At 44.4% G+C, this 17,778-nt stretch overlaps 1 protein-coding gene across 8 annotated transcripts in view; it reads right to left on the reverse strand.

Annotated features, from left to right (window-relative positions):
- Window positions 1-17,778, reverse strand: part of EEFSEC (eukaryotic elongation factor, selenocysteine-tRNA specific) — a 262,269-nt gene that overhangs the window by 180,576 nt on the left and 63,915 nt on the right. For all 8 annotated transcript variants that reach the window (XR_014788537.1, XM_084840159.1, XM_084840163.1 and 5 more), the window contains one exon: window positions 5,593-5,800. Coding sequence is in view for 7 of the 8 variants with exons in the window: in XM_084840159.1 (XP_084696285.1) it covers window positions 5,593-5,800 (208 nt within the window). In the remaining variant the exon portion in view is untranslated. The remainder of the gene's footprint in view (window positions 1-5,592; window positions 5,801-17,778) is intronic.

Below are 17,778 nucleotides of genomic sequence, written 5' to 3' on the forward strand. Positions count from 1 at the left end.
ATAACCTCTGATGTCAAAAGCTGGCCATCACTTGGCCTAATCTGTGTGTAGGGTCAGATGATTCTGCCTCAGTGCAAGGGGTCTGACTAAATGTCGCCTCTTCCTTCCCAGCTTTACTATTCTTTGTCCACAGCTGTGAAGTTGCCTGGGGGTTGCCAATAAGGATGCAATCCACTGTCAGCAGACCCTGTCATCTACATACTATAAATTTGGTTTGATGCTATATTTCACTGTTAGTGTGGTTCGCATCACTAATATTTTAGTAAATATTCGGTTCAACTCACTGGAAGTCCTGAAGTGCCTTTCTGTATTCATCTGCAGCCCCCATACATTCATAACAGCCTACAGGCATTCAAAACGAATGAGAAAGGAGTCCTTTGTGTGGAAATGTATGCTGCTCACTCAGGGAGCCAAAACTGGCAACTATAAAAACCACAGAATTGTAGAGCAAAAGGGCACCTAGCGTAACTTCCTGCACCATCTAATCCAGACTTTTATTTATTTATTTTATTTAATACATTTCTAATCTGCCCAATAACTAATGTTCTCTAGGCAGATTACAGCCAGTTAAAAAGCTAAATGAAATATACAGTACAGTACAAATATTTAAAAGAATAAAGTACCATATAATGCAAAACAATAAGCACCACAGGAGTCAATAAAACACCCAACAGGCTCGAGCAAAGAGCATAATAATTAACGAAAAGGCCTACTAGAGGTATGCCTATGAGATAAAGAGTAAGTTTAGTCCAACTGGCTTGTGCAAGTGAACCGATCCACATACTTCAAGTGAATGCACATATCCACAAAATGACATCATGCAATCTATCCTGGAAAAAAATCCTTATGTAATATTAATAAGGCAATCTGTTATACCCTAGACAGATATAGAGAAGGTTGCTAAAGTATCTTAACATTCTGCACAAACACAAGACTTTCAGGAAGATAACTTAAAAGCCAATCCTAAAAAATGTTCTGCTTTTACACCTTCACAAGTTACTCACGGGGGTGAAAGGAATGAAAGACTCTGGGAATGGAGGCTGAAACATGGGTCTTTCCATTATGGTATTGCATTGATACCATAATGGTATTAATACAACTACTACACCACCATTAAAGAAGCACGGTTGAGGCTAGCCAACAAACGTTGGTACAGCCCCACCTGCTTTTGCTAACAGGTTCTGACAATGTCATTGCAACAGCACCACACATGGCTGTTGGTGGGGCTACAAGTAGGCTGCCATTATACCGAACTGGCTGGTTGGGGGGGGGGGACATAAGCCCCCTGCCTCACCCTCAGCCAAAGCACATTTGCATTTTCTTTAAACTGTCGCTTATGACTTGCTCAGCTGAATTTGTACAGCTGAAAATATGCAAGTCCCAACCACATCAGGACCGATTTTAGGCAGCTACTTATTTTTATATTATATTATATTATTATTATTATTATTTTAACCCACCTTTCAGGGTATCCACCTTCACAAGGAGGCTTACAGATTATTAAAAGAGTAAAACAATAGAACATTAAAATTAGTGGAAGAAGGAAGATCAAACATTCTAATTTATGAGCTCTTTTTCTGAGGAACACACTTGCTCCTTAACTTCCAAGGTATGCTGGAATCATAGAATAGTAGGGCTGGAAGGCATGGTGGCATGGCTTCTAAGAAATTATGAGGTTCAAAGGGCCACAAGGGTTTTGTAGAGAAGGAGGTGAAAGGACTTTTAATATGACATTTGTATCCTTGATGTATATTTACTGATGTATACATTGATGTATACTCGATTTATATTTGGTCAATCCTACAGTCAGAAACCTAAAGACACATTCCTTAGGCTATTTGAGTGTTAAAGGTCATGCAACATATCTCTAGAATGGTCATTTTGATTTAAAACTAGATTCATATTATAACTTAGTGTGAAGTAGCACTAATTTCAACTCATGTAAAAGCGAGAAAATCCATTCTATTTTCTGAGGATAGCAGTAGAGACCGAGGATAAACTCAATTATAAGTATTCAGTTTCACAAGCACAACTCACCTGAATATTCCTCTCAGCTGAACATCTGTTGCCATCATGCTCAAACATAACAGATGCATCACAGATGTACTGTAAGCCAAACTTTCTAGCAAGAAAATAACATTTCAGGAAATCCTTCAGTTGGTATTGCTGTAAAATTATTCTGCATGTTTCTGCAATGTTACTGAAAGTACATTCTTATACAATGCTGTAACCAGTGATATTATATTACCTGACTGATTTTACAAACAATGGCCAGAACTATAAAATTCTCTGTCATGCATTTAATCTCAATCAGAAATTAGAGCTTTGTCATTTTAAGACTGCTCAGAGCAAAGTTACAGATATTTACTTTGGACGTCCAAAAGGCTTTTGACAAAGTCCTTCACCAAAGACTCCTGACAAAACTTAGCAGTCATGGAATAAGAGGAGAGGTCCTCTTATGGATTAGTAACAGGTTAAACAACAGAAAGCAGAGAGCAGGAATAAATGGTAAATTCTCCCAATGGAGGGAAGTAAATAGTGGAGTCCCACAGGGATCTGTACTGGGACCTTTTGTTCTTAAATGATCTGGAATTAGGAGTGAGCAGTGAAGTGGCCAAGTTTGCAGACGACACCAAATTATTTAGGGTGGTTAAAACAAAAAGGGATTGTGAAGAGCTCCAAAAGGATATCTCCGAACTGGGAAAATGGGCATCTAAATGGCAATTGAGGTTCAGTGTAAGCAAGTGCAAGTGATGCACATTGGGGCAAAAAAATCCCAACTTCAAGTATAACCTGATGGGATCTAACCACCCAAGAAAGAGATTGTGGGGTTGTGGTGGACAGCTCAATGAAGACGTTAACCCAGTATGCAGCTGCTGTAAAAAAGGCAAACCCTATGTTAGGCATAATTAGAAAAGGAATTGTGAATAAAACTGACAATATCATACTGCCTTTATACAAGTCTATGGTGCTACCACACTTAGAATACTGTGTACAGTTCTGATCACCACACCTAAAAAAAAGATATTGTAAAGCTGGAGCAAGTGCAGAAAAGGGCAACTAAAATGATCAAGGGGCTGAAGCATCTCCCCTATGAGAGACGCAACAGCTGGGATTGTTTTGTTTGGAAAAAAGGAGGGTAAGGGGAGACATGATAGAGGTCTACAAAATTATGTATAGTGTGGAGAATGTCGATAGGGAGACATTTTTCTCCCTCTCTCAAAATACTAGAATCTGGGGTCATCCTATGAAGCTGATTGGTGGGAGATTCAGAACAGATAAAAGGAAGTACTTATTCAGTCAGCACATGGTTAAACTATGGAATTCGTTACCACAGGATGTAGTGATGGCCACCAATTTGAATGGATTAAAAGGGAGTTGGACATATTCATGGAGGAGAAGGCTAGAGATGGCTACTAGTCCTGGTGGCTATGTGCTACCTCCAGAACCAGAGGAAGTGAGCCAATGTACACCAGTTGCTGGGGAACATGGGTGGGAGGGTGCTGTTATGCTCATGCCCTGCTTGTAGGTTCCCAGTCAACAGCTGGCGGGCCACTGTGTGAACAGAATGCTGGACTAGATGGACCCTTGGTCTGATCCAGCATGGCTCTTCTTATGTTCTTACTTACCAAAAAGTAACAAGATGAAGAGGAATGAAGCTACAGAACAGGCTAACAAAAAACAGCTCATTTACGTTTGCTTGCCCTCCAACAACGATCTTGAAGGAGAGTTTAAAAAGATGGGATTTTGTCTCTATCAAATCCACAAGTAGAAATTTCACTTGGTGACCTTATAGTATACTGATGGAAAGGAAACAGAGCAAAGACAAACAGAAAGACTGATAAAACAGTAAGATATTTCAGATTGTTTAGTGGAACAAAAATACACTATCCTGCAATCAGAATAAGACATAAAATGGTTTATGCAATCCAGTTTGGCTGGCTTTTTTGTCCTTTGTACTTGTCAAACATTCTGCTTTCAAAATAGATACCCTATTTACTTCTGTTACAACCCTCTAAACTTGAGAGAGAAAAAGTGCATATAGTATGTGAATAGTGAAAATTCCTGTGTTTTACTTTCCAATCTTTCTACCATTGAGACCTTGCAAAAAGCACTTAAATGTTCCATTCTGCTTCCCCACCTGTGGCCATGCCTTCAACAAAAACAACTCCTTTCATAAGCAACTTGCAGCTGGAAAGGGACTGTAGATATTTTACAGAAAAAGAAGTTTTGTCTCTAGATACTGGCGTTAAAGACACTAATAGAGCAGTATGCCGGGTACATGACAAACTAACCCCTAAGCCTCTTCTTCTAGTAAAAAGTCCTATAAAATAAGTGGCCATTTCATACCTATGTAGAAATACACACAATACTACCCCCTTGCCTACAACCTCAAAATGATATGAACAAGCTACCAATCCTGGATGGACATTTTCTGAAATCAAGGTGTGACACCCAAGCTCTTCCAGGGTGCGCAAGACAAGTGTTAACAGTGACACTCTTACAATGGTTTTAATCCTTCCAAATGTGAGATTTCTTTTTGATCATCACTGATGGCCATTTTGAATATTTAGAAAAACTCTTGAAATCATTCCCCATGTTGGTACGCATGTGAAAAGGCAATCAATAGAATGTGCTCATATATGATTCCTTGAGCTGTGGCTAGTACACTTGTCAGTTTCGATTTAGCAGTGCCACCTTAAACTCTCCTGCCGCCTGAGGTGTGGGAGGACACATGCCACTGCCCGCCATTGCCACCATCACACACCCCTATTGCTGCTGCACCTGTCTCCCTCACTGCTGCATTTGTCTCCCTCTCCCTTCCCCTGCCACGTCTCCCTCCATCTCCCCTAAATGTCTATCTCCCCCCTCCAGTCTGTCTGTCTCTGACCCACCAACCTCCCTCCCTCATTGCTACCACTGCCTGCTCTGCAGAGCGTGAGCAGCAGGTGGCCAAACTCTCTAAAGAGATCACCAGGGACACCTCTCCTCCCACAATACCTAACTCTAAGGAGAGACCCCTCAGAACCAGGCATTTGGGCCTCGCTAGCTCTCTGTAAAGCTGCACTGGCCCGTTTTCTGGCTGACGTGACTCTTCAGAGATTTCGGCTACCCACCGCTCACTCTAAGAGGATCTACAGCATGGGTGGCAGCAGCAATGGGGGAGGGGTGGGCTGAAGATACGGCAGCAGGGGCAGCAGCCAAGGCTGGGCGAGTAGATGTGCTGGCAGCATGCAGCAGCCAAAGGTGGCTGGGTGGGTGGTCCACAGCGGCAGGTCCTCCTGGGGTGGGGGGGGTGCAATTTGCTGCTCCTCCCACTGCCTAAGGCGGGGCATTCACCCCATCTCATGAGCAGGCTGAGCCTGTGATTTAAGGATTTTTTTAAAGCAAACTTCTTATGGGGAGTTGCATGGATGATCCATGCTAACCATTTTTTTCTGTGTACACACATACCTATGGGAATGATTCACAGAATCATCTCATGGATATGCCATCAAATTTTACCCAAAGACTCAGCATGCAGTGGCATGATAACAAGTGGTGAGAGCAGTACAGCGTGTGTTATGTAAACAGTTTGGCTTGGTTACTTACTTAGTGTTTTCCAAGGTCTTCTGCATTTTCTTGGCCATCTTCTCAATGGCAGCTTGTCGTTTACCCTCTGGGAGAAGATCTATTTTGTTCAAAACCACTATCATCTTCTGGCATGCAATCTGCCCAATCACTAAACATTCTGCTGTCTGAGTCTGCATTCCTTTTGTAACATCTATCACAAGCATCATCAGGTCAATGATCTGGGCACCTGAAAGATAAACCTAGGATCAGTGACAAATTTACAAAGATTGAAACACCATCTCACTAAAATATGTGGCTGTGAAAGCTAACCATATGTGTTATACCCAAACAAAACAGGTGGCTTAGATGAAATTCCATGGTGACTCTTCTAAGTTATCTAGATATTTAATTAACTTTAATGCTAGAACCTTCAGCAAAGGGGATCGTTACCTTGTCGTGGTGCTGGAGCTTGAGCACCTCAATGACGTCGTGAGCTAAACCGTGAAGGGACACCCAAGACGGGAAGGTCATGGCAGAGGGGTCAGACTAAATACAATCCCTGGGGAAGGAAACGGCAACCCACCCCAGTATTCTTGCCATGAACACTAAGTGGATCAGTACAACCAGAGATGTGTCGGTATACCATCGGAAGGTGGGACTCCCAGGTCGGAAGATGGTCAAAATACTACTGGGGAGGAACAGAGGATAAGTTCAACTAGCCCCAGATGTGATAACACAGCTAGCTCAAAGCCGAAAGGACGGCTAGCAGCCGATGGTGCTGTTGGCGAACGACGAATCCGATGTTCTAAAGATCAACACACCATAGGAACCTGGAATGTAAGATCTATGAGCCAGGGCAAATTGGATGTGGTTATTGGGGAGATGTCAAGATTAAATATAGACATTTTGGGTGTCAGTGAACTGAAATGGACTGGAATGGGCCACTTCACATCAAATGACCACCAGATCTACTACTGTGGACAAGAGGACCACAGAAGAAATGGAGTAGCCTTCATAATTAATAATCAAGTGGCTAAAGCAGTGCTTGGATACAATCCAAAAAATGACAGAATGATCTCAATTCGAATTCAGGGTAAGCCATTTAACATCACAGTGATCCCAATATACGCCCCAACCACAGATGCTGAAGAAGCAGAAGTAGATCAGTTCTATGAGGATCTGCAGCACCTACTGGATAGTACGCCAAACAAAGATGTTATTTTCATTACAGGAGACTGGAATGCTAAGGTGGGTAGTCAAACAACACCTGGAATTACAGGCAAGCATGGTCTGGGAGAACAAAATGAAGCAGGACATAGGCTGATAGAATTTTGCCAAGACAACTCACTGTGCATAACAAACACTCTCTTCCAACAACCTAAGAGTCGACTTTATACATGGACTTCACCAGATGGTCGACACCGAAATCAGATTGACTACATCCTTTGTAGCCAAAGGTGGCGGACATCTATGCAGTCGGTAAAAACAAGACCTGGAGCTGATTGTAGTTCAGATCACAAACTTCTTATTGCACAATTTAGAATCAGACTAAAGAGAATAGAGAAGACGCACAGATCAGTTAGATATGAGCTCACAAATATTCCTAATGAATATGCAGTGGAGGTGAAGAATAGATTTAAGGGACTAGATTTAGTAGATAGGGTCCGAGAAGAACTATGGACAGAAGTTTGCAACATTGTTCAGGAAGCGGCAACAAAAAACGTCCCAAAGAAAAAGAAAACCAAGAAAGAAAGATTGCTGTCTGCTGAGACACTGGAAGCAGCCCAAGAAAGAGGGAAAGCAAAAGGCAACAGTGATAGGGGGAGATATGCCCAATTAAATGCACAATTCCAGAGGTTAGCCAGAAGAGATACGGAATTATTTTTAAACAAGCAATGCACGGAAGCGGAAGAAGATAATAGAATAGGAAGGACAAGAGACCTCTTCCAGAAAATTAGAAACATCGGAGGTAAATTCCAGGCAAAAATGGGTATGATCAAAAACAAGATGGCAAGCACCTAACAGAAGCAGAAGAGAGCAAGAAAAGGTGGCAAGAATATACGGAAGATCTGTATAGGAAGGATAATAATATCGGGGATAGATTTGACGGTGTGGTCAGTGAGCTAGAGCCAGACATCCTGAAGAGTGAGGTTGAATGGGCCTTAAGAAACATTGCTAATAACAAGGCAGCAGGAGATGCCGGTATCCCAGCTGAACTGTTTAAAATCTTGCAAGATGATGCTGTCAAAGTGATGCATGCCATATGCCAGCAAATTTGGAAAACACAAGAATGGTCAACAGATTGGAAAAAATCAACTTCTATCCCCATACCAAAAAAGGGAAGCACCAAAGAATGTTCAAACTATCGAACAGTGGCACTTCTTTCACATGCCAGTAAGGGAATGCTCAAGATCTTGCAAGGTAGACTCCAGCAATTCATGGAACGAGAATTGCCAGATGTACAAGCTGGGTTTAGAAAAGGCAGAGGAACTAGAGACCAAATTGCCAATATCCGCTGGATAATGGAGAAAGCCAGGGAGTTTCAGAAAAACATCTATTTCTGTTTTATTGACTATTCTAAAGCCTTTGACTGTGTGGATCATAACAAACTGTGGCAAGTTCTTGGTGGTATGGGGATACCAAGTCATCTTGTCTGCCTCCTGACGAATCTGTATAACGACCAAGTAGCAATGGTAAGAACAGACCACAGATTGACGGACTGGTTTAAGATTGGGAAAGGAGTACGGCAGGGTTGTATACTCTCACTCTACCTATTCAACCTGTACGCAGAACACATCATGTGACGTGCTGGGCTTGATGAAGCCAAGGCTGGAGTTAAAATCACTGGAAGAAACATTAACAATCTCAGATATGCAGATGATACTACTTTGATGGCTGAAAGCAAGGAGAAGCTGAGGAACCTCATGACGAAGGTGAAAGAAGAAAGTGCAAAAGCTGGGTTGCAGTTAAACCTCAAAAAAACCAAGATTATGGCAACCAGCTTGACTGATAACTGGCAAATAGAGGGACAAAACGTGGAGGCTGTGACAGACTTTGTCTTCCTAGGCGCAAAGATTACTGCAGGCGCTGACTGCAGCCAGGAAATCAGAAGACGTTTACTTCTTGGGAGGACAGCAATGACAAATCTTGATAAAATAGTGAAGAGCAGAGACATCACACTGACAACAAAGGTCTGCATAGTTAAAGCAATGGTATTCCCTGTAGTAACCTATGGCTGCGAGAGCTGGATCATAAGGAAGGCTGAGCGAAGGAAGATAGATGCTTTTGAACTGTGGTGCTGGAGGAAAATTCTGAGTGTTCCTTGGACTGCAAGAAGATTAAACCAGTCCATACTCCAGGAAATAAAGCCACACTGTTCACTTGAGGGAATGATAGTAAAGGCAAAACTGAAGTACTTTGGCCACATAATGAGAAGACAGGATACCCTGGAGAAGATGCTGATGCTAGGAAAGTGGAAGGCAAAAGGAAGAGGGGCCGACCAAGGGCAAGGTGGATGGATGATATTCTGGAGGTGACGGGCTCGACCTTGGGGGAGCTGGGGATGGCGACGGCCGACAGGAAGCTCTGGCGTGGGCTGGTCCATGAAGTCACGAAGAGTCGGAAGCGACTGACCGAATAAACAACAACAATGCTAGAACAGAAGATAATCAAAACAAAGAAGCCTCCAGTATCAGAGGTAGTATGCCTGTGTATACCAGTTGCTGGGGAACATGGGTGGGAGGGTGCTGTTGCACTCGTGTCCTGTTTGTGGTTTCCTGGTTAACAGCTGGTTGGCCACTGTGTGAACAGAATGCTGGACTATGGACCCTTGGTCTGATCCAGCAGGGCTCTTCTTATATTCTTAAGCAGAAACCAAAGGCTCCTGAGCGTTTGCCCAAAAGGGCCAGTCTCACATCAAAAAATGGAAAAATATTTATATTCTTTAGCATGTCTCCTTATTTCAGAACCCCACAACTTCACTTTAATTTTCGTTGAACAATTGGAACATTACTTTAAAATGTTTGATCTGAAAAGGTTAGGTGCTATTCAAGGGCTTGACAGCCAAGACTAGAAAATATGCTCTAAATTCTGCAGTGTTCCAAAGCAGTTAAGACACCACTCTTGATTGGCCACTGAGCGCCATGAGCTTTCCAAGCATGAGGAGCCCCAGTGACGAAGGATCTCAGCCCCAGTGACAAAGCGTTAGCACACAAGCGAGTTAAGCACCTGTGCGAGGAGAAGGTAAGTGCAAGTTACTTAATTAGCTATTCAATTATCTCAGGTAATGTTTTACAACTCATAAATTATCAGCTGAAGCCAAAACAAGGGAACATACAGCAAAGGGAGCTAAATCCCAGAAGGATAACCCCTTACAAACTTACAGCTGGGAACTAAATCGGGGGGGGGGGGTGGGGGGGGGGGTGGAATCCAGCAAGAACTTACAGGTCCTGCAGCCTTGCTCAGAGATTCCTCAGTGGTTGAGGAGAACCTCAGCCACATATTTAAACTAACACCATGCTCAATACGGGGCAATAAAAGCAATTCATAGCTCTATATTGGCAAGAGCCACTGTACAGGACTAGCTAGTGGAAGAGTTTACTTATAAACAAAAACCTTCAGTTTGGGTTCAGTGTAGGCTCAGGTTTTAGGCCTTATGGAGCAGTTCATTAAATAAAGCACAGAAAAAGATTCATCCCAAGTCTGAGAGTTGACTTTATTATTTAGTGTGTTTTTTTAAAAAAATACACAGGAAAAAGGACATATCCCAAGTCTGACAGACCGGCTTATCATTTTGTTTTTTTAAAAAAAAACACAGGATAAAGGAGCCACCCCAAGTTTAAGAATTCAGCTTATCATTTGAGTTAAAAAACAAAACACACACAAAAAAAGGTCTCACCCTTGCAAACCACATCCCTTCTCAAATCACCTCCCCTTTATCTGCTGTCCCCTCCAACGAACCATTGAACAGAGAATCTCCCCTAAATGGGTCTCCCATTCACCATTGTGCTCCTTCCTAAATAGGAATCTCCATTCCCAGGGGGCCCAATTAACCCACACTCCCACCCATTGGAAGCTAGTGCTCACCAGTGGTTTACACACAGCCTCCCTTGCTTTTCAAACAAGGCCCTCCAATCAGATTCACTGCAGCAGCAGTTGGGCCTATCTATATAAGGAGTAGGGATGTCAGAGAAATCTGCTGCGGACTCAAATGAGGTCGGATTCTTTGGAATCTGGCCTCAGGGAGCCGCAGCGGATTGGGACCACTTACCTCTGCTCCAAGAGGACTGAAGGCAGATCGGCACTTGGCTGCTTCTTGCCAGCCAGAGCCGTTCACCTCCTCCCTGTCCCTGCTGATTGCCATGTCTTTTCTTTAAAAAAAAAAAAAGGCAATCGGGAGGATGTGCCCATAGACTTAGACGCAAAACAGAGCCGTGAATCTTGCGTATAAGCCTATGGACACATAGACTTAGACACAAGATTCATGACTCTATTTGCGTCTAAGTCTATGGGCACACCCTCCCGATCACCTTTTGTTTTTTTTAAAGAAAAGACATGGCAATCGGCAGGGACAGGGAGGAGGCGAACCCGGAATCCTCGCAGAGCAGAGCCGCTCCGGAGGATTCTGGGGGGGAGGAACGGATCACCTCCCCACCCCCACGGATTCCCCACCGGAAGAGATGGTGGGGAATCCGTACACCCCTAATAAGGAGGCAGGTTTATGAGGGAGCCAGCTTTCCAAGTGTGAGGAGCCCTAGTGACAAAGTGTCTCAGGCCCAGTGACAAAGCGTTAGCACACAAGCAAGTTAACCACCTGTACAAGTTTAGCAATAGGGTGAGGAAGCCAGGGCAGTCAACGCTTCCCTCCCTACTCACAGTAACTGTAAATAAATAACTATAAATAAACACCCCACCTTCCCCTGGTAACAACTCAGTTTTACAGGTAAACAAACCCAATAATAGAAATAACAATAATTATGAATGTACATTCATACAGTTATGAATGTAGAAAGCCAACAGAGGTGTGGGGGCTATCCAGTGACTGTCTGCCTGCTGGATACAAGTCGTGGGTGTGTCCTTGATTAATGAGGTCCTGGCTCTCGGTGTACAAGTTCATTCCCTTGAAGCCAAAGTTGCTGATCTGGAGAAACTAAGACAGAGAGAGGGGTTGGTGGATAACACTTTCAGGGACCTATTAGTGGTAGACAGCTCCTCTGCTGTCATGGAGAATGGGGGTCTCAAGGAAGGAGTCCACCATTCTGAGGAAGAGGGAAATGATCCCTTAGAAGGGATGCATTCCTTGGAGATGAGCAAATATCCTCTCACAGCGAGGATGTGTCTCCAGGGGGAAGGAGGCTTGTGGTAGTGGGAGATTCAATCACTAGGACACATAGACAGCTGGGTTTGTGATGCGTGTGTAGGCCGCATGGTAGACTGCCTGCCTGGTGCAAAGGCTGCAGGTATCATGTGCCATTTAGATAGCCTAGTAGATAGTGCCAGGGTGGAGTCATTTGTTGTAGTCCACTGTGGTACCAATGACGTCGGGAAATGTAGTCGTGAGGCCCTGGAAGCTAAATTTAGGTTACTAGGTAGGAGGTTGAAATCCATGATCACCAAGGTGGCTGTCTCTGAAATGTTACCTGTTCCACAAGCAGGGCCAGCTAAGACAGCAAAGCTGAGGAGTCTCAAGGCAAGAAAGAGAAAGTGGTCTGGGGAGGAGGGATTCAGATTTGTTAGGCACTAGGGAACATTTTGGAAAAACCTGGGGCTGTACAAGAGGGACAGGCTCCACTTGAACCAAAATGGAACCAGACAGCTGGAACTAAATATAAAAAGGTAGCAGAGCAGCTTTTAAACTAAACCCCAGAGGAAAAATGGCAGGAGCTGGGAAGCATCCAGTTCAGGTTGAATCATCCCTAGGGGATGAAAATGAAAATGTTTTTGATTGCCCAAAAGTAGAAGGGGAGGAAACAGACTGTGTGCATATGGTGGAACATGGCAGCCAATCAAAGTTCCATAGCAAAAGGTGCACATGCCAGAGACATGTTTCTGTGAAAATGCTAGAAGTCTCTGAGCCAAAATGGGAGAATTGGAGTGCTTGGTTTTAAAGGAGAACCTGGATATAGTGGACATTACTGAAACCTGGTGGAATGGAGAGAACCGGTGGGATACAGTCATCTCTGGATATAAACTCTGCAGGAAGAACAGGGAAGGGAGTACCGGGGGAGGCTCTGTACGTCAAAGAGGGCATAGTGTTGAGCAGACTAGAACACCTAAAAGGGGCAGACTCTTCTACAGATGTGCTGTGGGTGACAATACTGGGCTCCAAAACTAAGCTAGTACTAGCAACGTGCTATTGTTCCCCAGACCAGAATGCTCAGGGTAACCTTGAGATGGAAAATGAAATCAGGGAAGCCTCCAAACAAGGAAGTGTTGTAATAAAGGATCACTTCAATTTCTGGACTCAAAGTGGCTTTGTGGCAAGCTTCACTATGTAGTCGACTGGGAGGGCTATGGCCCTGACGATCGGTCCTGGGGTCCCATTGATCACATCCATGTTCCCGCCAAGGTTTGTGCCTTTCATCGGGCACACCCTGGCAAACCTGGACCTTGAATGGGGGTGGAACCCCCTTCCCAAGGAGGGGAGGTACTGTCAGGATCTGCTCGACCTGGGAAGATGTGCAACCCCACCTGGTGGCCAGATACAGAAGGCAGCCTGGTCCACACTGCAGTACTTGCAGGATTAAGCACTGGGCCTACAAGTGCTTGCAGGGCCTCTAATGCAAACCAGCTGGGAGCCTCAGGAAGCCCTGTAAAGGCCTTCCTCTTCCCTCCAAACTTTGCCACAGCAATGCAAGTCTTTATGGTGGCAGCATCGTGCTTTTGCCTCTTATCTCCAGTCTTGCTAATGCCTTGCTGATATTCGACCCTTACCTGTTCTCCATGACACCTCTGCCCCTGCAGCACCCTGGTGGCAATTGGCCCTAGCCTGCTCTGGACACCGCTCTTGCCTCTGGCCCTGCCACGCCTTGTTTGTGCCTGAACACTGCGTGCTCTGGACGCTGTTCTCGCCTCTGGTCTTCCCATGCCTTGCCAGTGTCTGATCCTTGCCCGAATATCCTTGGTTCTCCACCCACCTCCATCACCCCTGGCCCCGGTATTCTAAGGAAGAGCACCTGCCGCTCACATCCTGCACCTGACAAGTAACTGGTTAAAGAACAGAAAGCAGAGAGTAGGAATAAATGGTAAATTCACCCAATGGAGGGATGTAAATAATGGGGTCCCACAGGGATCTGTATACAGAAAATCTGTATTGATTTTCAATTAATTCATAAATGATCTGGAATTAGGAGTGAGCAGCAAAGTGGCCAAGTTTGCCGATGACCACAAATTATTTAGATTGGTCAAAACAAAAAGCGATTGTAAGGAGCTGCAAAAGGATCACTCCAAGAATTTGCAAATGATGTTAAATGTAAGGAAGTATAAAGTGAAGCACATTGGGGCAAAAAACCCCAACTTCAAGTATAACCTGATGGGATCTGAGCTAGTGGTGACCCACCAAGAAAGAAATCTGAGGGTTGTGATAGACAGCTCAATGAAGATGTCAACCCAATGTGCAGCTGCTGTAAAAAAAGGCACACTCCATGTTAGACATCATTAGGAAGGGAATTGAGAAAAAAATTGCAGTATCATACTGCCTTTATACAAATCTGTGGTGCAACCACACCACTTAGAATACTGCGTACAGTTCTGGTCACCACACCTAAGAAAAGATATTGTAGAGCTGGAAAAAGCACAGAGGAGGGCAACTAAAATGATCAAGGGCTGGAGCATCTCCCCTATGAGGGAAGGTTACAACAGCTGAGCTTGTTTAGCTTGAAAAAAAGGCAAGTAAGGGGAGACTTGATAGAGGTGTATGAAATTATGAAAGGTGTGGAGAATGTGGATAGGGAGACATTTTTCTCCCTCACTCATAATACTCGTAACCGGGGTCATCCAATGAAGGTGATTGGTGGGAGATTCAGGGCAGAGAAAAGGAAGTACTTCTTCACACAGCGCATAGTTAAACTGTGGAATTTGCTACTGCAAGACTTAGTGATGGCCACCAGTTTTGATGTCTTTAACAGGGGATTAGACAAATTCACCACCACACTGAAGTTGAAAGGAAACACACCCAGATGGGAGCGAAGTCAGGACTTTCAGTGTAATTCAAGGGGTTTGACAAAAGTGGGGCACTAACCATTCAGGAAGGACAGCCAGTGGCATACACCCCCCCTCCCATCGTTGGTGGCTCATATGTAATGGAACAAATGGCTGGCAAGCAGCTGCATGGCCAGGTGTGGCCTGTTTCCTGGGTGCCCCATGACCAATCAAGCAGATAAAAGGCCTGGAGGTGGTTCTGAGTGTTACATTTGCATTTGGGAGCTGTTCACTGGAACTCCCAACATGAGGTCCAAAGAGGTGTCCATGCGAGTGAAGGAGGCCATCATTAGGCTGAGGAAACAAAATAAACCCAACAGAGAGATAGCAAAAACATTGGGAGTGGCCAATACAACAGTTTGGAACATCCTGAAAAAGAAGGGATCAACTGGCAAGCTCAGCAACAGCAAAAGGCTTGGAAGACCTCGGAAGACAACTAAAGTGGATGACCGCAGAATTCTGCTCATGGTGAAGAGGAACCCTTTCACAACATCTAGCCAGGTCAAGAACGCTCTTGCGGAGGTAGGAATGTCATAGTCAACATCTACAGTCAAGAGACAGCTTTATTAATGTAAATACAGAGGCTTCACAACAAGGTGCAAACCACTGGTAACGCTCAAGAACATAAAGGCCAGATTAGCCTTTGTCAGCAAACACCTAAAAAAGCCTGCCCAGTTCTGGAATAAGATTCTTTGGACTGATGAAACCAAGATTAACTTGTACCAGAATGATGGGAAGAGAAAAGTATGGAGAAGGAAAAGAACAGCTCATGATCCAAAGCATACCACATCATCTGTCAATCATGGTGGAGGCAGTGTTATGGCATGGGCAATTCTGCTGCCAATGGAACCGGGTCACTGGTGTTTCTTGATGACCTGACTGCTGATCAAAGCAGCAGGATGAATCCTGAAGGGTATAGGGCTATACTTTCTGCTCAGATTCAGCCGAATGCTGCCAAACTGATAGGATGCCACTTCATATTGCAGATGGATAATGACCCAAAACATACAGCAAAAGCTACCTGAGAGTTTCTGAAGGCAAAGAAGTGGGATGTTCTTCAATGGCCAAGTCAGTCACCTGATCTCAACCCAATAGAGCATGCTTTTCACTTACTGAGGACAAGACTGAAGGCAGAAAGACCCACAAACAAGCAGCAGCTGAAGGCAGCTGCAGTAAAGGCCTGGCAAAGCATCTTGAGGGAGGAAACTCAGCATTTGGTCATGTCCATGGGTTCCAGACTTCAGGCAGTCATTGACTGCAAAGGATTTTCATCCAGGTATTAAAGGCGATCCTTAAGTTTGAAATGATGTTGGTTTGTTCCATTACTTATGAGCCATCAATAATGAGGGTGTGTGTATGCCACTGGCTGTCCTTCCTGAATGGTTAGTGCCCCACTTTTGTCAAACCCCTTGAATTACAGCTGAAAGTCCTGACTTCTCTCCCATCTGGGTGTGTTTCCTTTCAACTTCAATGTGGTGGTGTACAGAGGCCAACTGCCAAAACAGTTATCCTTGTTCTGATATTTGTGGCCCTGACTGTATCTCATGATGATATGAGTGTTTTTGTCCCCAAAATGTTGTGCAAACATGTGCAAACTTAACCCCTTCCAGAACAGGTTGAATCCCACTCTCCCAGATAGATGAACCACCCAGTAACAGTATCTCTGTCTTGTCTGGATTGAGCTTGAGTTTATTGGCCCTAATCCAGTCCATTACAGCAGCCAGGCACTGATTAAGCATTTGTGCTGCTAAGGGTTCTATCATATTTCTCACCAGGTCAGAATCCAAAAGGCCCCAAACCATTTAGAAAAGCTCTGCTGGACAACATTGAGAGGAAATCATGGTGAAGAAGATAAATTGCTTCTTCACCTCCATCACCACCACAGAGTAGGCTCAAATAAGGAGCTCTTCCTCATGTTCAAACTGATTCGAGATATTTTTCTCCACCTGAATACTAGTTATCTCCCAGCTTGCTTCATTGCTCTCAACTTAGATGTATATCAAGAGACTGAATGAGCTCTGCAAAGTGGGAAAGGACACTCAGGAGTGATTGTTTCAACTCCCCGAGTCAACTCGAAATTCCACAGAGTGACCAGGGTTTCAACAGGAGCACTCAACAAACTGGCTGGGGAATCCATTGGAATCCATTAGCCTCTGGGGATGGACCTTACTAATAAGGACCTCCACCCCTTCACAGAAAGGAATAGTTGCTGCAAGCCTAAATCTCAATGGGTAATGTCTGACCATGACAAGGGAATAGATGTAAAATCCCCCACCTTCAGAAATTATAACAATTATTTCTTCATTTGCATCTATGCACAGACACACGCGCGAGTGCACGCGCGCGCACACACACACACAGTAACATATGCACATTTTGGGTACATTGGTGTCATCTTTTGTTCTCTTTTTTGGCGATGAGTAAGTGGTCATCTTATCTGCTTCCCATGACATCTCACAACCTGTCAGGATGAAACCCAGACTCCCTGGTTTGGTTTCAGATTCTGAATTAGTTTTGGAGGCAGAGAAAGAAGAAGCCCAGTTGAGATAGAGAGCGGGAGAAGAAATTCCCCAAGACTCTCCAGGAGTCAGGGATGAATCTTCCCAGGAGCTTATCGAACAGGAGGTCCAGGTTCAGAAACCATCTCCTCCTCCTCCCCAGTGGGAACTTAACCTTTGTCAGAGGGGCACCAGAATTGACAGATCCGAGAGTCCACCGCAGGATTAAGCAAGTGGAGTTGAGGGGAGGTGGGAGGCGGTCTGTCAGCTTGGCTGCACATCAGAAGTTGGGTCAGGAGGACCCTCCCTGAAGGAGGAGCCCAGTAAAAGCCTGTCTGGCAGGGCAAGAAACTGTTCATTTAGTAGACAGGCAACTGCCTTGCTTTGTTTAGCTAATTAGGCTTAGAGGACAGCTCTTAGCTTTCACAGACCCTACAGGTGTGAAGACATGTTTTAACTGAATAAAGACTTTGTGGATTTCACAGCAGTCTCTGTTGCCTCACTACTCAGTGGGAGGGCTTGGAAACCT

The sequence above is a fragment of the Heloderma suspectum genome, chromosome 2 (genome assembly GCF_057233095.1).
Source record: "Heloderma suspectum isolate Gila_16-S chromosome 2, 16-S_ref, whole genome shotgun sequence".
In the NCBI taxonomy this organism is placed as follows: domain Eukaryota; kingdom Metazoa; phylum Chordata; class Lepidosauria; order Squamata; family Helodermatidae; genus Heloderma; species Heloderma suspectum.